This window comes from Paraphaeosphaeria sporulosa, assembly GCF_001642045.1.
Source record: "Paraphaeosphaeria sporulosa strain AP3s5-JAC2a unplaced genomic scaffold CC84scaffold_11, whole genome shotgun sequence".
Lineage (NCBI taxonomy): Eukaryota > Fungi > Ascomycota > Dothideomycetes > Pleosporales > Didymosphaeriaceae > Paraphaeosphaeria > Paraphaeosphaeria sporulosa.
In genome coordinates, this window is record NW_017253370.1 from 317,648 (window position 1) to 342,166 (window position 24,519).

The 24,519-nt window shown below is 56.3% G+C and overlaps 8 protein-coding genes across 8 annotated transcripts; 4 read left to right on the plus strand and 4 right to left on the minus strand.

Annotated features, from left to right (window-relative positions):
• Nucleotides 1-157: 157 nt before the first annotated feature.
• On the plus strand, nt 158-1,807 carry CC84DRAFT_1101321 (MFS transporter-like protein; the record flags this gene model as incomplete). The annotated part of the gene is made up of 2 exons (XM_018174908.1): nt 158-591; nt 709-1,807. The coding sequence occupies 2 exons, from the start codon at nt 158-160 to the stop codon at nt 1,805-1,807; spliced, it is 1,533 nt and encodes a 510-aa protein (XP_018031235.1).
• A 1,344-nt stretch (nt 1,808-3,151) lies between these two features.
• On the plus strand, nt 3,152-4,631 carry CC84DRAFT_1101357 (uncharacterized protein; the record flags this gene model as incomplete). Its single annotated transcript, XM_018174910.1, has 2 exons — nt 3,152-4,153; nt 4,218-4,631. The coding sequence occupies 2 exons, from the start codon at nt 3,152-3,154 to the stop codon at nt 4,629-4,631; spliced, it is 1,416 nt and encodes a 471-aa protein (XP_018031236.1).
• A 675-nt stretch (nt 4,632-5,306) lies between these two features.
• Nucleotides 5,307-6,446, minus strand: CC84DRAFT_268927 (uncharacterized protein). The gene has a single exon (XM_018185676.1). It carries the CDS (start codon nt 6,343-6,345, stop codon nt 5,389-5,391), a length of 957 nt encoding a protein of 318 aa, XP_018031237.1. The 5' UTR covers nt 6,346-6,446; the 3' UTR covers nt 5,307-5,388.
• A 2,316-nt stretch (nt 6,447-8,762) lies between these two features.
• Nucleotides 8,763-12,191, minus strand: CC84DRAFT_268915 (uncharacterized protein). The gene is made up of 3 exons (XM_018185675.1): nt 12,027-12,191; nt 11,824-11,967; nt 8,763-11,746 (listed from the first exon to the last, which is right to left on the minus strand). The coding sequence occupies exons 1-3, from the start codon at nt 12,088-12,090 to the stop codon at nt 8,871-8,873; spliced, it is 3,084 nt and encodes a 1,027-aa protein (XP_018031238.1). The 5' UTR covers nt 12,091-12,191; the 3' UTR covers nt 8,763-8,870.
• A 513-nt stretch (nt 12,192-12,704) lies between these two features.
• Nucleotides 12,705-16,089, plus strand: CC84DRAFT_1154213 (uncharacterized protein; the record flags this gene model as incomplete). Its single annotated transcript, XM_018176873.1, has 3 exons — nt 12,705-14,608; nt 14,663-14,790; nt 14,830-16,089. Exons 1-3 carry the CDS (start codon nt 13,036-13,038, stop codon nt 16,087-16,089), a joined length of 2,961 nt encoding a protein of 986 aa, XP_018031239.1. The 5' UTR covers nt 12,705-13,035.
• Nucleotides 16,090-16,719: 630 nt separating this feature from the next.
• Nucleotides 16,720-17,632, minus strand: CC84DRAFT_268952 (uncharacterized protein). Its single transcript, XM_018185677.1, has 2 exons — nt 17,430-17,632; nt 16,720-17,370 (listed from the first exon to the last, which is right to left on the minus strand). Exons 1-2 carry the CDS (start codon nt 17,577-17,579, stop codon nt 16,741-16,743), a joined length of 780 nt encoding a protein of 259 aa, XP_018031240.1. The 5' UTR covers nt 17,580-17,632; the 3' UTR covers nt 16,720-16,740.
• A 418-nt stretch (nt 17,633-18,050) lies between these two features.
• On the minus strand, nt 18,051-18,707 carry CC84DRAFT_1221437 (uncharacterized protein; the record flags this gene model as incomplete). The annotated part of the gene is made up of 1 exon (XM_018183274.1): nt 18,051-18,707. The coding sequence occupies one exon, from the start codon at nt 18,705-18,707 to the stop codon at nt 18,051-18,053; it is 657 nt and encodes a 218-aa protein (XP_018031241.1).
• A 2,855-nt stretch (nt 18,708-21,562) lies between these two features.
• Nucleotides 21,563-24,036, plus strand: CC84DRAFT_1262964 (uncharacterized protein; the record flags this gene model as incomplete). Its single annotated transcript, XM_018185191.1, has 3 exons — nt 21,563-22,356; nt 22,419-23,323; nt 23,369-24,036. Exons 1-3 carry the CDS (start codon nt 21,632-21,634, stop codon nt 24,034-24,036), a joined length of 2,298 nt encoding a protein of 765 aa, XP_018031242.1. The 5' UTR covers nt 21,563-21,631.
• Between the last annotated feature and the right edge of the window lie 483 nt (nt 24,037-24,519).

The window sequence follows — 24,519 nt, forward strand, 5'->3', positions numbered from 1 at the left end:
GAGTTCTACCGACCCGTCTTTTGTTGCCTGGGAACATTTGTGCGTTTGTGACTGCTTAAGTTTGCGCGTGCGGCGCGGGTAAAGTCAACGACGCGATCCTACAGAATCCAGTATGAGAACGCAGCGTTAGCAAGAGCAGGAATCGTCATTTCAGATAATGGGAATAAAAGAGATGGCGCGTCCAAGATGGCTGCAAAGCTTCACACAGCACGGGGCCAAGCCGCCCTACCTGCTCAAGTATCGCAGCTCAGAAGCTTTCATCGTCGCAACTATTGCGCTGGCCATTTTTACGGACATGTTCCTATACGCTCTCATTGTTCCGGTCGTTCCTTTTGCAATCGAAACAAGGTCCCACGTCAACGGCTCCAGAGTTCAGTACTGGGTGTCGGTCCTGATCGCCATTTACGCTGCAGCACTGCTCTTCTTCTCGCCTGTATGCGGCTGGCTAGCGGATAGGAGTTTGTCGCGGCGCTCACCTCTAGTCGTGGGCCTAATTGCACTGCTGGGCGCGACTATTCTGCTGGACATAGGGAGTAGCATTGGGATAATGATTGCAGGGAGGATCCTGCAAGGAACGAGCGCGGCGGTTGTGTAAGTCTTCCCACTGTGGGCATGAAAACATCACCAAACAGAAACCATATCTGTTTCGTATTTGTTGCTTTTTCGATCTGGCTTCACATTTTATGAACCATTGCTGATTGCTTGTAGGTGGGTCGTAGGATTAGCGCTGTTGGCCGATACGGTGCCGCAGGAGCGGCTTGCACAGGCGATGGGATACGTCGGCGCTGGTATGAGTATCGGTATACTGATCGGTCCGCTACTGGGTGGAGTAGTGTTTGACCGCGCGGGCTACGGAGCTGTCTTTGGGATGGCGTACGCTTTGATTGGGCTTGATATCCTTCTCCGCTTGCTGCTCATCGAGAAGAAGGTCGCGGCCAGGTGGGACCCGGAAGCAGGTGGTAGAAAGAGAAGTCACAATGTGGAGAGTGAAGAGCAAAAAAGCAACGACGCAGTACCGGGCTCGTCGAACGGGCTTGAGAAAGAGGCCGCGGTCAATATGCCAACGGTCCCTGAGCAAAGCACCTTAGGCTGGCCAGCGCAGGGGCCGCGTGAAAACGGCCGCACACCGACGAAACGTCGAATACGTGACCGGCTACCGCCCCTCCTGTCTCTCCTGTACTCCCGTCGGCTTCTTGCAGCACTGTTCGGCGCTATGATGCAAGCCGCCATCATGACAGCCTTCGACTCGGTACTTACTATCCACGTTGCGAACACTTTCCATTGGACCTCCACCGGCGCAGCTCTCCTCTTCCTTCCCATTGTCATACCTTCCTTTCTGGGTCCGATATTCGGATACCTCAGCGACCGCTACGGGGGGCGCTACCTTGCCACGATTGGGTTTCTCTGCGCATGCCCACCGCTGGTCTGCCTTCGCTACGTCGATTCCAATACGATACGCGATAAAGTGCTCATATGTGCACTACTATTCCTTGTGGGACTGAGTCTGACGATGACCTTCCCGCCGTTCATGGCGGAAATCTCCGCTGTGGTGGAAGCGAAGGAGAAGAAGATGATTGCGGACGGTATGCGAGGATACGGACCTGGGGGTGCCTACGCACAGGCCTATGCGCTGTTCAACATGGCATTTGCTGCAGGATGTACGATGGGGCCATTACTTGCTGGGTTCCTTGTTGAACAGCAAGGGTGGTCTACCATGGCTTGGATACTTGGCTTGCTGTCGGCGGTTGCGGCCGTGCCGACCTTTTTCTGGATGGGCGGGTTTTTGTTTGCCAAAGCCCCTAGATGAGTACATTCAGACGAGTGGCGATCTCCGCTCAACGATATGGCGACATAGCCAAGGATGCAAGGACGGAATGCCTCGAGAGATGAGGCCATCGACATGTATCAGGTGTTGCAGGTTCTCATCAAGACGCTGTGGAGGTGAGACTAGATTCCATGCCTGATTGGAACAGAGGATTGTTTCGGAGACCAAGATGAGGAATGAGGCAGGTGGTGTAGGATTGTGTATGTCGCACGGTAGGCGAGCAGTGTGTCGACGCAAGCGACATGCTGCGTTACAAAGGCAACCGTGGAATCGCTAGCAGACTCATAGGATATACGCACTGCAGTACACAACGTGTAGTACTACGGAGCTCCGAAGGTGAGGCAGTGCAACCGCAGCCAGTGGAAGGTCCTGAGTCGCGCGACATTGTCTGCGCCAGAAGCTGCCGAGCAGGATGGAAGTCCTAGCGAGGGCTCGCGTCACCGCTACTATAAACGCATACAGAGGCAGCAGACTGCCGTGGAGTCCGCGCCCAGGGTATGTCCAGCGTGCGCCTCATTGGGGTGCACATGTGCAACAAGGCGGGCGACACGTGACGTGTTTCAGGATAAATTGTGACGGGCGGCCGTGTCCAACAAGGGAAGAATAACGGTCGCGCAGAGATGGTGCCGGGGCGATCGCTGCTGACGGTGCCCAGTGGGTGCAATTCACAGCAATTGTGTGGCCAGGCGGCTAGGATGAGGGTGTAGATCTGCAGGCGACGTCTACGCGAGCACGAAAGGGGCAGGCGGCGCATTCTCGCGGCATTCTTCGGGCTCCTGTGACCTCATCGCCAAGCGACGCAGGGCAAAGTTCCCCAGGCGCGTCGTCGGCGCTTTAAAACATCCCTCAGGCCAAAACACCCACGGCATGAGGCTCGCTCGCCAAGGGCATGCCGATGGGCCAACGACAGAAGCGCAAACAGCCGGCCAGCCATGCGTTGTGTACGACGAGCTGGTGCGAGCCCTGAGCCCTGTGTTGCGCCGGGCCTTCGCTCGACACCGCCCACTTGTTCTTGGGCCTTTAAGGCATTGATCGCCCGCCTCGGGATTTACGTCGTCGAGTCTGACCAGAGATGAAGATCGTCGGCCCGTCCTCGGACTTGAAAACCATCGCCCTGCCCACACGCCAAAACCCACTGTACTTTCACTGACGCCCTACCATCTCGCCCTCTCCCCAACGGCATTGCGCCGTCGTCCATGGACCCGGGCTACATACCACCCACTGTCTTTTAGCCTCGATCGCGACACATGCATGTCGCGTCTCTCTTTTCCAACGTCTTTCCCTGATCCCGCATGGCAAGGTGCCGTGCCGCTACCAGCAATCACCATGCCTCAGCGCACTTTCCTTTGCCGCCTCATATTCTGCGCTATCTTCTCAGTTTCTATCATTAACGTCTTCAACGGGGCCTCCTCCCCCTCATTTTTCCTTCGCTACTCCAAACCAGCTGCACATCTGCAGCACGATGTGGTGTGTCCGCAGTCAGAACTGGCCGACGACGTGCTAGTGGTACTGCGAACGGGCGCAACCGAATCACGTCAGAAAGTGCCGGTCCACTTCAAAACGACTCTGCGATGTGTTCCCCACTTTGTTATCTTATCGGATCTGGATGAGGAAATCGAAGGCCATCCTGTGCATGACGTTTTGGGGGGCCACGGAGGTGTCACAGAGAAGAGGAGGAACGAGCACGATGATTTCAAGCTGTACCACCAGCTGCAAAAGCACGGAAGGCAGAATGTCGACAGCCAGCGGGTCATCATGACGGAGTCGGGCTCCAGCAAAGGCGACTACCTGAACACGGGAAACGAAGGCTGGAAGCTCGACAAGTGGAAGTTCCTGCCCATGATTGACCGATCTTTCGAAGAGATGCCCAACGCGAAGTGGTACGTCTTCTTTGAAGCTGATACCTTCCTCGGCTGGAACAACCTCCTGGAATACCTCTCCAACTTCGACGCGAGCAAGCCGTACTACATCGGCAAGCATCTCTACATCAACGACATTGAATTCGGATACGGCGGAGCAGGCTTTGTCTTGTCCAACCCCGCGATGCGCAAAGTTATCGAGCAGCGCTCCATGCGCGTCCGCGACTACGAGGACTTCACGGCGACGCACTGGGTCGGCGACTGCGCGCTCGGCAAGGTCCTCGAAGACGCCAAAGTCCCTCTACACCGCGCGTTCCCTCACTTCCAAGGCGACTCACCAGCGACCTTGGACCCCGCGACCAGCAAAATCGACCGCAACGCATGGTGCTTCCCCGTCATCACGTACCACCACGTCTCACCGGCCGAGATCTCGGACCTATGGCACTTTGAGCAGAGCTGGTACAAGAGAGTATGTGTTCCCCAACCTCGATACACTAGAAACCTGAAACGCACGGAAAGCTGACTTGCGCTAGCACGACATTTTGCTTCGCCACCGCGATGTCTTCCGCGAGCTCGTGCGCCGGAGAGTCGGCGCGCAGGTCCCTAACTGGGACAATATGTCGAGTGACAAGGAGTACAACGCGCACGACCATGGGAGCTTGTCCGACCCTCTCGAGAGCAATGCCTGGAAGAGCTTCAAGCACTGCCACGACGTGTGCGAGAGCAAGAAGGACTGCGTGCAGTTCTCGTACCAGCCGGGCAGCTGCTCGGTCAACTTCTCTTTTCGCTTAGGGTACTCCAAGCCGACGGAGCGGATCACCTCGGGCTGGATGACGGACCGCGTCGACGAGCTATTTGTTAAGCTCGAGGCGAAGTGCGGCATCAGGGATTGGTTTAGCCCGGCGGAAGGGTCGCACATCCACGACCAGCAGCGACGAAGGAGGTGAAGGCTTGGAACGGCTTACTGCATAGATAACGGCGTTTTTGGTGGACTGAGCGTTTTTGTTGCATTGTAGAAAGATACCCCCTAAAAGGCAGATGGCGCCTCAGACGCGCACCACTCGCTTGTAGAATAATACCTGGCCTGCGCTGCGCACGGCATAGCAATCGACTGGATCGAACCAAACAAATCAACGTAAAATGTAAAATCATCTGTTCGCTCTTTTGCGCGTGATGGAGAGGTTGGCGCAGCCGGAGTACCGCTAATGCTACCCTACTGGGGAAAGTCCTTGCGTGAAAGCTAGTCTGCCACGCAGCCATGCACGAAACGGGCTCTGCTTTCTACACTTGCCCAGACCCTACAGTAAACGAATCGTCGCGTGCACAGGCAAGCCGCAAACTTTTAGATACCTGCTATGGACAAGGTATCATCCGCATCCATTCAGCACCCACCGTGGCCAACTTCGGCACGACTCTCCTCTCCTTGACGGCGAGCTCCACACATGGTAGCCTTCCAACTCACCCACCAAACTCGAAACGAAAAAAAGACACAGCCTCGACCCCACCGCTAGACACAACAACCAGACAAGAAAAATCTTAGCAAGCATCTACCACTCGCACCCATGGTTCGCACGGTCCCCACGGTCCCAGCAGTGCGACTAGCCCGCCCACCGCCGACGCCTCGTTCCACAGACGCGGGAAGTGCTAAATCGGACGTCGAAGGAAGAAAGGAAAAGGTTGTCCAGCAACCAATGTGATAGCGATCTAGCGCCCGCCCATGAGCTGCCCCATTTCCATGCTGCCGAAGGTGTTGGCATTGGTGCCGAGGGCGTCGTGGGTGTGTGGCTGCGAGTGCGACTGCAGCTTGGCATGGGCTTTGATATCCTCGAGTGTTTCTTCTGCCTTTGACGCTGGCGGAGAGGAGGGTGCAGGCTGAGACGCTGGCGATGATGCTTTCGGCACTGTCTTCTGCGCGATCACGGAGTCGACTTTCTCCTTGGTCTTGTCGAGCTTTGGAGGCTCGGGTACGTCTTCTTTCTTCGCAGCATCCTTACCCGCACCTGTGTCTGCCTTACCAGCTACCCTCAAATCCTCCGCTGAGACTTGCACGCCCGGCGACGGTGCTGCTAGATGCTCGCTCGCTTCTGCGGGCGGCTTGTTGAGCCTCGCGGGCGGCGCGTCGATGCCCTGCACATCGACGTACGTCTGCTTGTCCGCCTGCATCTGCTCTTTGACGTCTTTCTCCGGAGCCACTGGCCCGGGCGGCGCATCGATCCAGCGGTCGCTGTCCCCGGCGTGGAGGACGCCTGGGTCGATAGTGGGCGTGACGGTTAGGGGCTCGATGAGTGCGCCATTTTCCTTTTCCTCATCTTCCTCCTTCTGCTTGTCGATATCCTCTTTGTTATGTTCATGTGGCGGGTGAGACTCCACCTGCGCCTGCGCCTGCATGTTCATTTTCAGCTGCTCTCCAAGCCGATACTTCCAATCCTCTGGTAGTGTCGCGCCGCCCGCTCTATCCACACCCGCACCATAGAAACCGACGCGCGAGAGGCAGCCGTAGTGCATACAACGGAGCTCGTTGAAGGCGTAGACGGTGAGGACGGCGATAAGAACGAGGAAGCCTAGGCGGGCTTTGTTACGGTGGCGTAGAGAGGTTTTGCGGCGGAGTGATGGGGGTGACGAGGGCGTGGAGGGCATCTTCCAGGGATTAGGTAGAGGCATTTTGATGATGGTTGTGAGATTGCGTTGTCAAGGAGCAAGGCAATCTGGTGGGCTAGGTCTCTGTCTTCGTTCAGTCGGTCCACCGGGTCGAGATGTACACGTATGCCTAGGATAGCTGAGAATCCAGTAAACATATAATGGTTCTTTGTTTCTGGTTGGATGCCGGTAGACAATTTTCAAACACCCAAATAATAAGCTCGAAATGATCCAAAAATTTGCCTCGAAACAGTGTGGGGGGTATATCGGCAGCAATAATCCTGGTTCATGCACTGTGCATCCAGCGACATGTGATGTTCTCAATCACTGGTCGGGTTTCCTCGTAGATGTGCGTGAAGTCTGTTCGATACACCTCAATGGTGAATCGTTGCAGTGCTGTCGGCGTAGAAGCTGCGTCACGGAATCTGTCCAACTCCTCCAAGATATCCTTCTCCGGCGATGGGCGAGGAAGCTAGCCTTCCCACTCTCAGATTCCAAAGCAACAGCAGCAATCCGAACCGTCCACACCACAAAGCGACCGGATAAGGAAGGCGATGGAGAAGTAGTAAGTCAGGACACTGCTAGCCAGTTCTAGAGGCACAGTCAAGCCGTTTATAATGAGCAACTCTGTCCTGAGGGACATGTAGTGTTATCGATTCGCTATCCGGTCCTTCTCTCGTAGATGCGCAGGAACTTTGTTTGGTATAGTCGAAAGGTCAATCGGGATAGTTATGAAGTTGTGACAGTTGTGCCACCGGAATTGTCCAAATCGTCACTAGATGTTGGTCTCCGGCGAAGAGTAAGCGAGTTACCGAGCGTTGTTGGCTGTGCTCTCCTTCAAAGATGTAGACCCTCTGCCTCAACCATGACCCTGGGCGTGAAAGACAACGTCCTATGATGAGAAATATCTTCGACGTCACCGATATTGCGGCCAACAACGAACAGTAAGGTAAAAAGAAGAGATAGGTGGACAACCGCGACGACGCGACCTCTCCCTCGCGCCATGCAGGACGCACAGCCAGGGCGTACCCGCGCAAGCTCCATGCCTCCCTCTTTCCCCCACCCCAATCAAGCAAACCCTTGCGACAGCCCACCCGTCCCTGCTTGAAGACAGCTCGCATGTACTCCCGGTCCAACTCGCCTCTCCAATCCCTCCCATCGTCGCGAGGGTAAGTTTTACGGGTAGTTGTAGCAACCTTTTGTCCTCCTTTTCCATAAAGCCCTCAACCTTTGCTCAAGCCCTTCTTCGCTTTGCCTGGTTTCGCTATGCCTGTCGCTCCACTTGGGAAAAGGGCGAAGTATGTACATGAACACCGCAGTCACACCTACCATGAGGAGAGCCCACCTGTTTCTGCCCCTCCCAGCTGCACTCGGCCAGGGAAAGATGGAACCGATAGTGAACATCCCAATCCCATTGTAGATAGCCCAAGAATCTCCGGCGCGTTCCCTGGTTGGCCGTGGCCGTGGCCGTGATGGAGGGGCTTTCAAACCACGGAACCCTTGGGGAATGGCGTACTCGACTGGAATCGACATCCCTGGCGCGTGTTTCGTTTCACTTCTCTTTGTCTTGCTGTTTCCTCGCGCAACCGATGTAGCAAGGGATGTCCTACGCGTTCCACCTCTTCACGAACGCGCTGTTGAAGTTCCAGTAGACGCCGCAGCCGAGAAAACCGACGTAGCAAGCGCTCCCTCCTACCCCTTCCTTCCCTTCACATACGCGGCTCCAAAATTGACCCAAACAACCCAAACGCAGAACGCGAGGTAAACCGCCGTCGCGCCAATCCTCGCTCCTGGCTTCGGTCGCTGGTGAAAATTAGTAATTGTCTCGAGCGTAGTAACGTCAAGAACTCGTCGTTTCAAGATCTGAAATGTAGAACCGGATGCAGACCGCTGGTGTGAAGCGGGGAAAGACATTTGAATTTGAGCTTGAACGGCAGCTTGGTGAGGAGGCTGGTCACGCTGGTTGGAAGACGCTTTTGAAGCGAGACGCGCACTCAGGGATGCTGTTATCGTGGAGTGGGGACAGGCGGAGACGCAGTGGGGGATTACTCCCTTGCGGCGGGCGTGTGTCGCACAGGGCCAGGTTCGTCGGCATCGATCGTCAAAAATACTGGAATCTCGGACCTTTGGTAGCGACCACCGGAGTCCTATCCTGTGAAGGACTTCTTGTGGCACGTCGAGTGGAGCATGGGGATATGCAAGTGTACAATTACATTCGCGCCATCGCGCCTCTCGCCTTCGAATTATGGTGGGCAGGTGGTATAAGTATTAAGAGCAAGGACGTGAAAAGGAAATGTCTAGCTCTGGTCATCCGACGTGCAAGATCATCATAGGCGTGGACTATCCCAACCAAACATCGGCAAAGCACATAACACACGTCTCCGAACGAAAGCGCCAAATTCCCGCTCTTCTGCCTAAACCACAAAATAGATAATAGGCGGATATACGCTGGTCTGCCTCGCACAGTAGGGTGTGCTGAATTAGGAAGAGATAGTAATGTACGGTCGAAAGAGACAAGATAGAGAACGTAAGGTTGTTAGTAAAGAAACTCAACCGATAGAGACCAGTCCAGGGGTGAAACTCGGTTTGCGCTTGTGCTCTGCCTCTGGCGATGGTGGTGATTCGACAGTGGGCGGTGATTTCGGTGGAAGCTGCGGCTCCGGGTCAGCGCCGTTCTCCGCATACTCCAGGAGGGCCTTTGCATCATCGAGCCCAGAGATAGCGAGGCCTTGCTTCTCGTCTTCTTCATGTATGACACTCTCCTGGATGCTCTCCTTCGTGCTCTGCTTGCTGTCCATGTCGATCGATGCATTCTCAGTGTCGTCATCGTCCATGAGCGCAGGTGGTCTTTGACGCATGGCTCGAGCCTTCTCCAGGGAGATTGTTTTCTGTTGGTAAGTCGTCGTGATAGACAAGCTATCGTCCCTATCGATAGTAGCCTTCATCAATGCAGCCATCCACAAACGGCCAGCCTGGATGCTGTCGACAGCGAAGTAGTGGACGATCGGTTTCGTGAATTGGACACCTCTCTGCAAGCCTGCCCGCGGAGGCACAAGTTTGAAGATGAACATGCCCGCCATGTCTTCTTCGATGCCATTGTTGCTGGCAGCGGAAGCAGCGGTCGGGATAGTGGCCCCTTGTGGTGATGATGGCGAGGATGCCGCCCGCGTAATTGTCGCGTGGAAGCCAGTGATCCGTTCGTTGTTGGCTGGAAGTACCCGATGGGAAGAGATGTCGATCAATCCCTTCTCTTCTGTGTCGTTTTCGGTGTAGAAGTACGAAAGACGTCGACCGCGAAGCACGAACAATCGTGTCTTCCAGGTGGTCATCAAGCTTGATGACTTCTTCTTCATCCATCCACTATAATCGCAGCCCTCCATGGCCTCTTGGGGAGTTATTTGCTGGCGACCTCGGAGGTAGGCGCTCGTGCTGTGCTTCTTGGCCTTCTTCCTACCGTCTTTGCTCACTGAAATTCCTGTTGATCGCTTGTTCAAGTCGGGGATCTCCAAGGAATTTGAGGTTCCGGACGGCGTGCTTGAGCCTGTTCGGGTAGGGGAGTGCAGGGGAGATTCTTTGATCGGGGATGCGGTAATGTCTCCAGAGCTGACGTTTGCTCGCTCTGTTCCCGTAACCGCGTCCGATATGGCGCGCAAACCGATACCTCTCGCCTTCTTGGAAAAAAAGGAATGGGACTGAGTAGGAGCCGCCGCCGGCGAAGGTGATGCACGCCCTAGGGATGACGCTTCACTGCCAGGTACGCGAGGCGAGTTCGCAATGGCATCGATGCTCGGAGAATCGTAGTCTGGTAATTTGGTCACAGTAGGAGGTCCATCATTCGTAGGCTTCAGGGGCCGCACAAAATCGAAGTTGCTTGAGCTGCGATGGGTCTTGATGCTGTTGCCAAAGTAAGCCTTGGCCGCCGCTGACACAGAGCTGGCTCCGCCAGTTGCAGAATCCGCACTGCCAATCCTGCTATGCCGCCGATTGTACGTAGCGCGACGGCCATCTTCGGTCCTGAAGCTCGGATTGCGAGAGTGACTTGGGCTTTCCCTCTTGCGGAGTACATTACGTGATTTGCGGTTGTCGACTTCCCCTCCAGAGAAATACCCGCGGTCTAAATCAGCGGCTGTCATTTGGCTGATACCAGACTCGCGACGACCAAATCCATTTTCGTCCGGACTACCAGGAACGCCGTAATGCGAAGAAGACGGTCGCCTGGTGTCGGATTGAGGAGACCCCATCACCCAACCACGGTCGAATGACGGAGTCTTCTTGTGGGATGCTGAAATAACGGGTGGCAGTTTCATGCCTCCCGCTGAAGTCGGCGTAGGCATATTCATAGTGGAATCGATGGACGAGTGCCTTCGGTTGTGATTTAAACTCCGGACTGAAGCCGCAGAAGGCCGCGTAGGTGTGCCAGCCGTTGGGGAAGTCGGGGAGAATTGTGCCAGAGGCGATGTTACCTCGACAGGGGGCAACATAGAATGGCCTGCGGTCGAGTGTGCTCTAGGCAGCGGCTGTTTCCCGTGCATGCTCTTCATCGCCGGTCCGTCTCTCAGACTGGGTATGCGGGGTAGTACTGCACTCATCGACGTTGCGCGGGTACGAGCCGTAGGATCAAGCGCGGATTCTTCCTGTCCATCGAATGCCGCCATGGCTTTTGCGGCATCCTTTGCGTTCTTCACTTCTTGCTGCAGTGCCTTGATCTTCACCCATGTCCTCAGTCGCGGTCCAACGGGCCCCAGTTCGAATTCCTTCAGGAAGATGGTGGCCTGATCCATGCCAAGAAGTGCCTCGCCGTTGATTTCTTGCTCTTTGAAAATATCGCAATGCTTCTTCTCCACGCCCACATCTTCTAGGTATTCTGCTACGCGCGCCGGAGACCAATTGATCACTTCCTGCTCCGTGTGCAGATTGTGCTCCTCCTCTTCAGTTTCATGGCCGTTGATGTAGGAAAGTCTATGGTGGCTGCTGTACTCGCTTCCAGAGTCGTTAGAGGGTACTGGCCTGAGTTCTTTCCCAGTAGCACTATGACGCGGGGTGCTCATGTCGGTAATGTGCTCGTCGATGACACTGAGTGTCTCATGCATGACCGGACTTGATATGGTGGGTTCTTCCTCGCGCGGAGCATCGCCGCTCAGCGTCTGCCCAATGCTCCTTGGCTGCGCGGAAATCGAAGATCTACTAGCGGTGGCCGCCTGCGTCACAGAAGTGCTAGGAGCAATCTGAAGTGGTTGTGTACTGGAGGCCGACTCGTAAGGGGCAGCATCGTTGGAATCGGTCAGAGGTAGCGGGGCAGAGGTGGGCGCGGCATCCACATCCACGGGCTGCAAGACATGCTGGGCAGATTGCGCAGCAGGCTGTGAAGGAGCGCGCTGATGCAGCGCAGCGGTAAGGGTTGGTTTTGGGACGGGGCGTGTGTAGACTGAGCGGGGGTCAGTAGACTGGGTTTGGGCTGCATGCAGCTCATGCACAACGAGGTCTCAAAGGCTTTGCACGTACCCTCGGGGAAAAGGCCACTGTCGCCCGTCTCTGTGTTCTTCCCCAGAAACCAGCCGTCGCCGAAGTCGTCGTCGCGTTCTATCAGCTCGACGCGGTCGCCGCGGGCGAGGCTGAGCTCGTCGGGGCTCCGAGCCTGGAACTCATCTGCAGCGACAGTCAGCAGAGGGCCGTGGTCACGGGGGGCTACAGAGGGCAGCACTCACGCACGACGAGGAGCAGATCGCCCGGGCGGACGTTCTCGGTCTGCGACCTGGCGGACATGGCCATGGCGGCGCACAAGAGATGGAGAGTGTGTTCGAGAGATGGTGGACTAGGGAGACGCGACGTTCACCGTGGGCCGTGGTGAATGCGGACCATGATGCAGCCACGGGAAGGTTGGCACTAAACGTGGCGGCCGTTAGAGGACTGCGGCCAAAGCCGTCGGCTTGGACAGATAGGAGGCAGCGCGGGGCAGCCGGGGCGCGGCGGGCTCAAGGCAGAGGCAGCGAGTGGTGGGCAGGACGAGGGCGCAGAGGGAGGGCTTCTTTGTCGTTGCGCGGTGCTGGCTGCGTGCGGAATCGTGGCGCTGGGTGAGGGGGCTGCGGGCTGCACGGGGGTAGCGCGCTGTTGGGCGAAAGCGAAAGCTGGTTGTGCTCCCTGCACGGCTCCCAGATAGATTAGGGACTAGGCGACGAATACGGCATGGGGTGACGAGCAGCGCAAACGGCCCAGCGCAGCTCAGTTGCCGGCATCCATCGCAGCCCGGCACGAGAAATCCTCCGCGGCTCTGCATCTCGCGCGCTGCCGTGGCCTGTGAGGCCCAGCGCGCGCGGATCACCGTCATGGCAGGGAAGCGTCCCGGGGCCAGAATTCGCGTCGCTCGTACTCTGGCTCCTTGGCGCGGGTGCATCGTGCACTCGGAAGCGACAACTCGACTGCTCGCCGCGACTTCCCCACACGTCTGTCTAAAGTCGCGCGCCTTCCCCTCGCCCTCGTCCTCGCCCTCGCCCCCGGTGCTCCCTTCCTGCCCTCTTCACGCCTCCGCATTGCAGCTCCCGCAGGTTCCCGCCCCCCGTGCAATGTCCTAGCATTGCCATCGTTGCCTGCGCGTGCCGTCAAGCATGACCTCGTCCGAGACACATCATCTGCGGGCACTGGTCGACAGAGCCTTGCAAAGGCCATATCACTTCAGACATCGACACCCCAGACCTCGCCGCCCCGTGTGACTCGGCCATGGCCCGTGGCGGACGCGCAGCTCCGCCAGCAGCGGCCGAGGACGTCGCGACTCGCGTTACTCTGAACCATGTGCTGGGCAACCTGGGCGGCCGACAGAAGAGCTGGATGAACCCGGGAATGGTCTCAGGAACGCCGCCCATCCCCGCCTCACATCTGCCAACAGACGTCCCTCGAAAACGTGGCAGACCTCGACAGTATCCTGAAGAATACGCAGACGCTGAACCAAGGCAGGCGCCCATGCAAGGAGCAGCCCGCGACGAGCCCGCATCCAACTCGACCTCTCCACAGCTTGCCAACGTCCTATCGCATCCACCCAATGGTCGTCCTTTGCCCTCGCCTACCGCCGTGCTTCCGTCCCCTTCTCCCAGCGAAGACACCAACTTGCACTACCATACAATCGTATCTCATGCCCCCGCTCACGCAAGACAAAGCATGGGCGACGATCAACAAGCTGGGCACATTTCTCTAGACGAGTCTTGCCTCGAAGGCGCACGACAGGAAGCTACAGCACCCAAACGACCAGCCGCGGGTCCCAGCCCATTGCTAGCAAACAAACGGACCCGTCCATCAATCGCACCACGGCCTTTGAGGACCTCAAGCGTCTATATCGATCAACAAGGCATGGGCCGGCGGGTGTCAGCAGGCCAAACACAGAGCGAGAGTCCAACAGTGCATCAGCCCTACAGTCCCGGCTTCGGACAATCAAGCAACAGCCAGTCACCATACCGCTCCCAGCAACAGATGTCACTTCAGCAATTTTCTGCCCCGCAGCGAGTTCCAAGTCAGGCGTATGTGAACGCTCCGACTCCACCTGTTTCAAGCACACGCCAGGTATCTCTTACCTCGGAAGCCCGTCTTGGAAACAGTCAGGCCACGCGAGACAACCCTACAGTGCCAATGCATCTGCAAACACACATTCTCCAGGAGCTGTCTCGCTTTCATTCGATGGTTCAACCGGACTCTTCCGATCGCAAGCGCCTTGAAGCTCTAGAGCGGGCAGCGAAACAAATGGACTGGGATTATCTGATAACCCATCTCTTCTATTGTCTCTTGTCGCTCGACCGGAAAGCATTACCTGATAGCATCAAGAAAAGTAAACATGCGAGTCGGACCGAGCATTTTCTCCGTGAGGTTCTTAATAGCAACCACGACTTGAACCCTGCTACACGAACCTTCTTTATTCGATTCCCCGTCCCCCTGCATGACTGGGCCAAGCTCAATCCGTCCCAATTCCATACTGATGTCAACAATTTCAACGACTTGATGAACCGCTCTGACAGATACTTTGAGTTGAAGAATCTATGCAATGAACGCAATCTACCACCCTCGATGCACGAACTGGCAGACGACCTTGGTATCAGATCACGGCAGTTACAGACAATAGTCTTCACTGCCGCCGTTCGACGCTTATGGTTCCAACAGGGACTGCCGCGAGGAGACATCCTTAATCAATACGAGCATGAAGCTCTAATGTGCTTCTCATCGATACAAGAGACATTCCACCGTCGCCGAAGCCAAGTACATGATCTGGAGCACGAACGCAAATTAGAGATGCGGTATTGGGCCGAGAGTTTCGCAAGACTACGTGCCAATCACATTCCTGCAGCCCGGGATGCCCTCCAAGGTTTCCGCGCAATTTACCAGGTGCCGGTCCTGGAAAGCAACTATCCTACGACTTCATTACCGCACCCTCAGCAACCACAGCGTACGCTATCGGGTCAAAATCATCGGCCTTCACTGGCTCAGCCACATGTGTATCCCGCTCCGGTATTTTCGCCTCGTTCGGTCCAGGCGGCAGTGCAGCTTGGACCGGAACAATCCCTAGGCCGACCGCTATCTGGGATACAACCACCTCGCCCTCAGCTCCAGCCCCAGTCCCAACTTCAACGACAGCCTCGTCGGTTACTCATTCCTCCCCCGGGGCATCATGAGCCTCAGCAACATATGCCTAACCCGGCCCGATTTGCACTTCACCAAGCTCACCTCAGGAGCCCTACCCTGCACTCAAAGACAAAGGAACGTCTGTATCTGTATGTGCAGGATTTTGTGGTGAGACCTCGACGTCTCGTGGACGCACGCAACAGGGTTGAGAAGTGGACTTTCACGTTGTCACCCGAGCAAATGGCAACGATACCACAGAACGACACAGGTGAAGCGAGGGGCCTACAAGTTCGAGTTATTGACGAAAACAGCTCCATGATTCGTCTCCGATGCGTGAAGTGGAATCCTACCCAGGATTTCGATCCACATAGGTGGGCGACCAGCGATACCTCGTGGATTCCGTACAGCTTCTTTCAGCTCAACAGCAAGCCTCTCGAGCAGCGTAAGAAACTACACTATGGGAAAGATCTACCAATCGACCTCACTTCGTTGGTTAAAGAGGGGGAGAATGTTTTAGAGATGAGCCTCATCCGAGCGCCAGAAAACCATAATTTTCGGAACTATCTTATCGCCATCGAGATCTTGGGCGTGAGGTCTCACGATGCGTTGATGCAGAACATTCTGACAGAGCAGCATATCCCAGCAGCAACGACCAAGCAGCGTATCATGGACAAGCTTGCTGGTACCGGTACCACCGATGACGAGATCGCGGTTATAAACAGCACCTTGAACATTACTTTGTTCGACCCTTTCAGCCTGTCCGAGATATGCAAGATTCCTGCTCGCAGTCGGGCGTGCGCCCACTTCGATTGTTTCGATCTGGAGACGTTTCTCTCAACACGCAAGAGAAACGCCGATTCTACGGTACCGGACGGCTGGAAGTGTCCTATCTGCAACGGCGATGCCAGGCCACATCTTCTTGTCGTCGATGGTTTCCTGCAAGAAGTCCGCAACGGGTTAGAAAAGCAGGGGCTGCTGAAAACAAGGGCAATAATTATAAGTGAGGATGGTTCTTGGAAACCAAAGCCAGAGGTCAGGGAAGGTGTGGCTGATCACGACGATGACGATACGCCTGTTCGGACCAGCATGCAAAGCGCCTCCGGGCAGCAGAAGCCGCCAGTGTCGCAAACCGTTGAGGTTATTGACCTGGGCGACAGTGATGACGACTAGCTTTTCTCGTGATTTACATTTTCGCTTTTTTCGGGATGCATTTTGAGTCTGGCGTTTTTTTCACATGAGAATACCCCGTTCACTCTGGACTCATGGGCGTGGTCGGCACCCTTATATACCCAATTCTTTTTGTCAACGGCGTAGATTGTACGGGAAAGGCTGGGATGCATGATACTGTGCGATGTATGTTGAGCCATGGACTTTTGACGTGGTGTTTCACACTCCGCTTGAATGACAATTCTCCTCATATTCCCTCGAATCTTTGCGTCCTGTCTACAAGGCTCGACTATCGTACAGCATAAGCAATGGCTTCTGTTCGTGAGCAGATCGTGGCTGAGCTGTTTACAACACGATGAATCGCACCGTCTGCTGTCCTCGACGGGCAGGACTGATGCCTTTGTCACCCTGGCTATGTTTCGCATTGACACCATCGGATGGGCAGCGGAGGCAGCCAGATGCGTTCTTCACTGCAGACTGCTTTCAACATCCAGCGCGGGTGTCAGGGTGCCGCTAACGATGTTCAGCACACCAAGTCTGGCGCGTGACTGGCGCTGTCCTCAGCACCTCACGGAGTTTGAGACGTCTGTCTCAGGCCCAGCACAACCCTGATGTTCCACCGTCTGATCTCTTCGCCCAAGTTGGAGACGTAATTCACTTCCCGCCCTCCCCCTCCTCCCACATCTTCACCAAGCTCTCCTGCCCAAATTGCAAATGCCGATTCATCGCCGCCAGCACGTGGTTCGGCGTACGGTATGCATGCGGCGGGCGCTTGCTGACGTCGCTGAGCCCGGCGTGCGGCACCTTGCGCGCCAGATCCAGCTGTGCCAGACTCCGCATCGGCTCGAACTGCTTCCAGAAAGGCTGCCGCTCCACGTAGTCCTGGTGGATCGCGCGGCTGCGGTCGACGGTCACTTGGAACCAGCGAGATACGGTTTTGGGCGGCTTGCGCGGGGGCGCGAAGGGTAGGGGGGGTTCGGCGGTGGTGGAGGTGGGCTCGGGGGCGGGCGTCGTGCGTGTGAGGAGGGGGGAGGGCGCGAGGATCTCGTCGATACCGGGGGTCATTTGGGGCAGCGGCGGGGCGTTGGCGTCGCCGTCGCCGTCGGCGGCGCTTTCGTCGAAGAGGGAGAGGTTGTAGTCGTCTGTTTCGTCGGCGGTTTTGGGGTCGTGCTGTGTGCGCTCGAGGGCGAAGCGAATGGGGGAGGCAGCGAGCGCGGCCTGCGCGGCGGCGGTGTCGCGGTAGATGAGGAGCGCGGAGTTGGGCGCCGGCGAGTGGTATTCGAACTGCGTTCCTTCATCTTAGCTCATGCTGTGGGTGGAGTGGGATGGGCGGCGTGGCCTACCTGCAGGTTGTAGTACTTTGAGATTTCGCCGAAGCGCTGTAGCACGCGGTGGATTTCGCGGCTTTCGGAGAGGTTAGCGGGCCGCGGGCTGATGCGCAGGTGCAGGAAGCGCTGCGAGAGGGCCTCTGTTGAGGCGCGCCGGACGGCCATGGCGAGGACGTTGGTGCTTGCGATCAGAGGCCTGCCTGAGTTTGAAGCGTCCGGGTGGGTCTCAGGTACCGGTGCTGGGGATCGTGGGCGGATCGCGCAGTCACGTGCATGTACATCGGATTCACCAGATGCAACAGCCAAGTTGGACTTTGCAATGGATTAGGTCAATCACTGCAAGATGGAGGCAAGTATGATGCGGTGATGTGCTTGTATCACACATGTGGTATCTCGTCTCGAGGCTCAACCACTCAGGGAGCTCTTCTACCTAATCAATGACGGTCCTGTCCCGACGCAATCTATGCATCGTCGCTCCGATATTATGGTTCTATCCCGTATCGATAGTCTTTGTACCCAGTCGTCCTGGCCCTCGGGCCCCATGGGAAAAGCAAGTGGTATCTAGCGCGCCAGCCGTCCCAACCGTAATCCCAAACGCCGTCGCAATGCATCGAATCAAACAAAAAGGAAAAGCGGTCACCGCGAGTGCTTGTTCGCGAGCCTCGAGATGGACCCGGTCGACCTCCGCAAACGTGGTCTTTTAGATACCCTCGTACTGCCGTCAAGGCGGTCACCGGCCCGGTAAAACGGCAGCACGAGGCGCATCTGCTCTTTAGCCGTGGACGTGTAGTCCATGTTGACACCCTCGTCGTCGGCCACCGCAGCTGGTGCTAACGGCTTGGACTTGGGCTCGCAGACGTTGCACTGGTCGACTTGGATCATCTTCTCAACCAGCGAGGAGATGTCCTTGATGTGTGCTAGCGAGGACTGCATGCGCACGTTGGCCTGGCGCTGCATGCGGAGGGTCGCAGAGTTCATTCGTGCCGTGGAGACTGAGAGCTGGGGCCGTAGCGGGATGTGTTTCTCAAAGGTGTCATCGTCGCTTGGGGGCGTAAGCGGCTCGTTGCCGGCTGTGAATTTGGGGTCGACGACAAGCCGCAAGGTCTGCCTGGTGAGTGCCTGCGCCAGGTCGTTGATATCGCAGCTCGACGGAGGGGGCGTTGGCAGGCGTGCGGGAAATAGTGCTGGCGATGTGGATGTAGGTGACACGCTGAGGGTTGCGCTTTCCGCGTGGTGGTGGTCGGGCAGGCGCGAGGGAGCGCCAAAGGAGAAGTCGCGAAAGAGTGAAGCCATGGCGGCGTGAGCGCGGTGGATGATCGGTCAACGTTGATCGAATCTGATCTCTGGAATATCGACGAGCAGTAGGAGCGCTCAGCGCGTGGGATGCAGCGGGTACATAAGGCGAGCAGGGTCTGTCCAAAGCGGTGCCAAGCAGACGGCGTGGTTACCAGAGGGGTGGTTGAGCAACGGGCGCCCGCGTTGAACCCAGAAGTGGCAAGCCCGGGCTGTGAAGAATTGGACAGCAGACGCACCGCATGCACGACGCCTCGGGGCTGTCCACTCACACGCAGCCTTGATCAGTGGGGTGGCGCTGGGGGGCGCCGGCTGTGAGCAGCCGAAAGCACATTCCCTTCGCTTCCCGCCCATCACGACTCGCTGCGACGCCGGGCCCTTCGAGTTACATCCGCACGGCCCCGCTCGCCCCAGAACCCGCTGCAGCGAGACATGGCCGTGGAGCCTTCGCGGGGGACGTCATCGCCAGCCAGCAGCGCCCCAGCAGCGCGCCCCAGCTGACGCACCGACGCAAAAGAAGCACGGCAGACCTGCAGGCTGAATGCCGCGGGAGTCACCCACACTCGACTGAGACTGCTGAGACCGCCCAGCCGCTAGAAGCCCTGCAGAAGACGCCCTCTCGTCATCGCCTGGCATCGCCCCTCAACATGCAGTCTCGCTGCACCCGCCCGCTCTAGAACGGCCAGCTCGCCGGTAGACTTGCTGGCCTAGCTGCTGAGCGCCGCTGTCAACCCGCCAAACGAGCCCAGGTGTTTTGTGCTGAAGCCTAGCACGCCTCCCTTAGCAGCCCACCAGGCACACCGGCCTCGCATCGATCCTGGGGCCCGACCGCACTGGTGGGAATAGCTTACGCCCGACGAGTCGCGCCCTCATGCACGCCGCTATTTGCGCTCAGCGTCTGACCTCCCTTTTTCTCCTTTACACGGCGACTCGATACCCGCCCGCCTGGATCGCGGGCCTTTGCCTCTTTTCTTATCGATGCCGCAAGCGCTCCCACAGGATAGGGGCCGGGAAATATTGTTTTCTCTCCCCAGCCTTGCTCCTGCCAAGCGTCCAGCCCTGCGCTGCAATTCCTGGAGCCTAGTCGAGGCTGGCTTAGCCCCCCGCGCAACGCCCCGACATCATGCACGTCGCTCGAAACTTGGGAGCCTCTCATCCACTACATTTGCCTTCGCGGTGGCCGAGCACCATTTGGTTTTCCGATGGTGCTGCGGCGGTGGAAACAGCTCGACGCGGTGGCGTGTCTCGCTCCACCCCCTCGCTATCGGGCATGGCAGTGCACCCAATCTGGTTGCGAACACCATGTTTGCCCATCTTGATGGGTGTCCAGACGACCACTCAGCTGCTCCAGACGACCTGGACACCTTGCACTACCAATGTGCCGCCAGCTGCTCCTTGTACCATGCAATCAACGTGCAACGCCATATGGTTGCATTTTCACCGCTACCGTAGCCCCCAGCTCTTTGGGGGGTTACAACAAGCGAAGGTGCTCCGGCGGGCGAATATCACGTGCCGGTATAATCTCTTTTCGTCCAATTGCACTGTCAATCCTCGGTCGACTTGCCTGATGCCCAACTCGGCCGCCTGAGCTCACGCGTCTACGGTGCCTGTGCATTTTAGGTGAACGACAGTCCGGCGTCGCCTAAACTCTCCTTCTGCACGCGAGTAATTGACCGGACAGCTTTCCTGTGACACGGCTACACTCAGCTATAGTGGGCTCACTATCCCATCTCACCACCGTCGGTCTCACCGCGAATACTTCGATCCAATTATCGCATCATTTAAGGCTATCTGCTTCGAGTTGAAGTCTGTGAAGGAGATTGATGTCTTTCTGGCGGCCATCCCCTGCGAGTTGCAGCCGTCTTTACGTGACCTAGCATGAACAGCCGACCCAGCGGTATTTGCATTGTCATCAAGCGATCCATTCATTGTCAAATGATCAGTCTGGCCCACCAGGTTGCCTGGGCTCTCACGCTCACTGGGTCCATCACTATCAGCTATCGCGACCGATTGATGGATTTTGCATTCAACGTAGCTCGCTTACAAGGCTCAGCTGTTGCGTATTTTCAAGTTTCCGGACAAGTGTGATACTTGGCGACAGTTCCATCATGTCGGCATCCGCGATGTGGGTTTCAGAGAAATCAGCTGGTCAGCTCATGTAGAGTCATCTCTGCAATTGTGTTTGCCTTTCGTTGGGTTGATGAGTTGTTTGCTGACTCTGCTAACATTCTTTGACACCTGCTGCGTCGTTACGACCCTCGGGCGAGCGGGCTAGATTCAAAGTAACGGCCATATCAGCACTTACTGTCACATACATTGCTTCACCCTACGCATCGGAGGCCGCGATGTGCTCGATGGTGCAATCAACTTCTCATCACCCTGGTCGCCAGTCGTTTACCTTTACTGGGATTCTGCTTCACGTGTAGTCACGAGAGTCTGGTGTTTTAGGGCTACCAAAGCGTATTCTCATCATGGAATTATACTGAAAACCCACACCTTCTAGAAGAATCTGTGACTCTTCGGCTCGATACCACAGCAAAGCAGATCAAACTGGCTTAGCATGAACTTCCTTCTACCTGTAAATCTTCGGACTGTTGTCACTTTGTTCGTGAGTTTCTGGAACGCATGCCCAAGCCAGGGTGTCAAGCTGCAGCTCTCTTTGTGTCGTCCCTCGTGTTTTGCAGCTCTCTGCCTTTGTCTTTAGCGCGCAAATATATGTCCCAGTTTGCAGTCTTTCCTCTTCCGGTTACGTCCAACATGAACAAAGAACACCCAACATGCGTATTAAATGCGAGACTTCATGACACTTTCTCTGAGTGTGTGGTTCATACCTTTCTACTGCTCAGGCTTCGTGACTCTTATTAGTCTGCATTCAAGTCTCAACTCTACCCTTCAAAGCACTAAAATCCCAGACGCAGGACAGAATGGCTCGATTTTGGGACAGTATCAGCAGCTCATTCGGCCGTGCCGTTGGCTTTGAAGTCTACGGCGCCGAGAATGATTATCCTCCCCCCACAACAAGCGGGAAGCGCAAGGCCAGCGAGCCACGACGCTCGTCCCGATCCCACAAGGCTCGGCGCTATTCCGCTTCAAATTCCTACCGCAGAGCACCGGGTACCTACACTACCATTGCTCAGGAAAAGAAGGTTGGACCAAGATACTTGGAGAAAAGACAACAGCGGGTCTCTGACATCCCTGGAGAAGAAGAAGCAGAAGAGAAACCTCTCGTCATAGGCTTCGTCGGACATAGAGATAGTCTTGATCGCCGCCCTTCGAACAGGACGCGCAGGCGACCATCAACCCCATCCAGGCGTCCCTCAACAAAGCCAGTCCAGGAGGTGGATGGAGATCAATTGAGCGGTGTGGCCGGCGCCCTCAAAAACGTGTTTTACAAGCTCACCGGTACTGGAAGAGTCGAGTCGACAATGCCCGCAACCACCGAAGCAGGCGTACAAGCCCAACTGCTCGCAGAGTACCCAGATGAAGAGATCGAGGCTCGCTACCTCGCTGAGTTTCAACAAGATGATTACGACGATGCAAAGCTGAGTGACGGGGAGCTGGGACTCAGGTATTTTGGGCCAGCGCCTTGGGCCAAGAACCGGGATAAGTGGGATGACATAATGAAAGATAGTCCTCGGATCAAATCTTAGTAAGTTTCTCGTTATCATGCTTTCAGAGGAGAGGATCTTAGCAGCTTACGTCTTAATGTAGTCCGGGAAAGACTGTGACAAAGACGCACACGACAACTATACTCAATCCAACTGCAGCCAAAGTAACGGCTCTCAAATCTCATTCGTATTATCCGGAGCCTTCCATAGAGGTTGACTCAGTCGCTCGAAAGAAGCCTGAGAAGAGTCCTGTCAAACCTGCTGTTAAGCCTGAAGTCAGGCGGAAGATAAAACTCCCTGTCAAAGCCCCGGTCAAGCCTGCCGACAGACCTGTCATACCCGCTGTCAGACCCGTGGTCAAACCTGCTGTCCAATCCCCTGTCAAAATCGTTGACAGACCTGTGAATGCCCCTTCGGTTGTGGGTACCTCTCAAGTCGAGTCAGACACTTTGAAGAAGCCCACTAAAAAGACTGTCACTCAAAACGCTGTCAAGCCCATTAAAAAGCCTGTAATTGAGACTCCCGAGTATATCAAGGAGTGGACAGAGGCACCTTATGAGCGACTCCGCACCATCTATGAGGACTATCCCACATCGTATCTGGCCCAAGCTCAAAATGAGCTTCAAGAGCCGATGTATGCGATCCGCGATGTTGAGGTCCGCGATATGATGTGGCAGATTCAGGATGGGGTAGAAGAAGTGGCTGCGCTCTTTCAGGGCACTATACCGTTGCTTCTGAACAGAGAGAAGTCCAAGACCCTCACACGGATATATTCGGACCGGACCATGTCGACGTCGCGCGTCTTGAAGGGCGTGGCGGGCAAGGGATGGACTGCCGAGGAAGACTGGCATGACGTTTTTGCCAGTAACGGGAAGAGACGAGCACTCATTTGCGGCGTCATCGGCAACGTACTCATCGAACAGGTCTTCAAGCATCCTTTCTTTGGCGGCGATAACCGCAACATCGACGCGCTCTTCGGCCTTCAGAGAGATCTCCGGGCTCAGGATGGTAAGTATCTCCTCTCCATCGTCCAACACACACTAACCCGCACAGCTTTCAATCGTAAGCATCAAAGTGCGAGGCTTCTGTCGTCCCTGATCGTTGGAAGGAATCTGAATAATGATCCCAAAGAGCCCAAGACCATTCTCCATCCCCCGGAAAACTTCACCACACACGTCGACGTCGTCGTCACCGCGCTCGACACACACCTCCGTCCCCTCCTCCTCAACCTATGTAAGTTTAGGGACCTATCCAAAGAGAGAACCGCCACCATCCATTGGTCCTTCATCGAAGCCCTCACGCGTCTCGTCGGCACCGCGGGCCTCCTCTCCCTCCAGATGGCCGTCGACCCCCTCACCGTATACTACCACGTGCCCGTCGCCAAGGGCGAGTGCTTCTCGCACACCCTCCACGAGGCGTTCAACAACGACGAGATGGAACGTACGCACCCCCGGAGTGCGGAGATGGTTTTCCAGTCGGACGAATCTAGGAAGCGTGCGAGGAATGACGAGGCGGTTGTAAGTATGGTGTTGATGGATGGGCTTACGGCGTATCGTGCGGGTGGGTGGGAGGCACCGGGGAGTAATCCGCTTTGGGATGGGGATGAAGTTGTGGGGAGGGTGTATGCAAAGGACGAGTATGTGGGGAAAGGGTATAGGGGGAGGCTGTTGACGCCTGGGTGGGTTTTTTGCAAGTGGGATCGGGCAAAGGGGTTTGCGTGAGGCCAGCGGGTGGCGCTGAAGCCGGCGGAGGAAGGGGCGTAGAGCACTATCATTGACGTTTGTTTTGTAGCCTTGCTTTGTAATTGGTCGTGTCTTGCTTTTTTTCCCTTGGACTTCTCAGCTTCTTCATCTGAATTCGAGTCTTCAGCGAGGATTCCTTCAAAATCGCGTCCGCCAAAGCCGTCCGCCAAAGCCGTCCGCAGAAAGATGGTACACCTAGCTATCCAAAGCTGTCGCGTTTCAACGCAAACCGTGCCTACCATACCACAATAAAGCCATTACGCCAGATCGCCATCTTTTTCCTATCCCGAGTTGACTTGGCCTGCGCTGCATCTTCAAGGCTCCAACCTGATACGGTAGGCCCCGATAACCACATCAGTTGGAGTGTAAGGATCCCTTGATTTGCGCTCAAATGTACGGTGTATGCATGAGGCGAGCGAAGCCGGCGCAATAGGACCGAAAGAGGCGGCACGCGGCGAACGT

Excerpts from the sequence above, each read along its gene's own strand:
- CC84DRAFT_268927 (XM_018185676.1), bottom strand. The coding sequence starts at position 6,345 with ATGCCTCTACCTAATCCCTGGAAGATGCCCTCCACGCCCTCGTCACCC.
- CC84DRAFT_268915 (XM_018185675.1), bottom strand. The coding sequence starts at position 12,090 with ATGGCCATGTCCGCCAGGTCGCAGACCGAGAACGTCCGCCCGGGCGAT. Across the intron at positions 11,968-12,026 it reads CGATCTGCTCCTCGTCGTGC|ATGAGTTCCAGGCTCGGAGC; the intron begins GTGAGTGCTGCC and ends CTGTCGCTGCAG. Across the intron at positions 11,747-11,823 it reads CAGTGGCCTTTTCCCCGAGG|TCTACACACGCCCCGTCCCA; the intron begins GTACGTGCAAAG and ends ACCCCCGCTCAG.
- CC84DRAFT_268952 (XM_018185677.1), bottom strand. The coding sequence starts at position 17,579 with ATGGCCGTCCGGCGCGCCTCAACAGAGGCCCTCTCGCAGCGCTTCCTG. Across the intron at positions 17,371-17,429 it reads CAAAGTACTACAACCTGCAG|TTCGAATACCACTCGCCGGC; the intron begins GTAGGCCACGCC and ends GAAGGAACGCAG.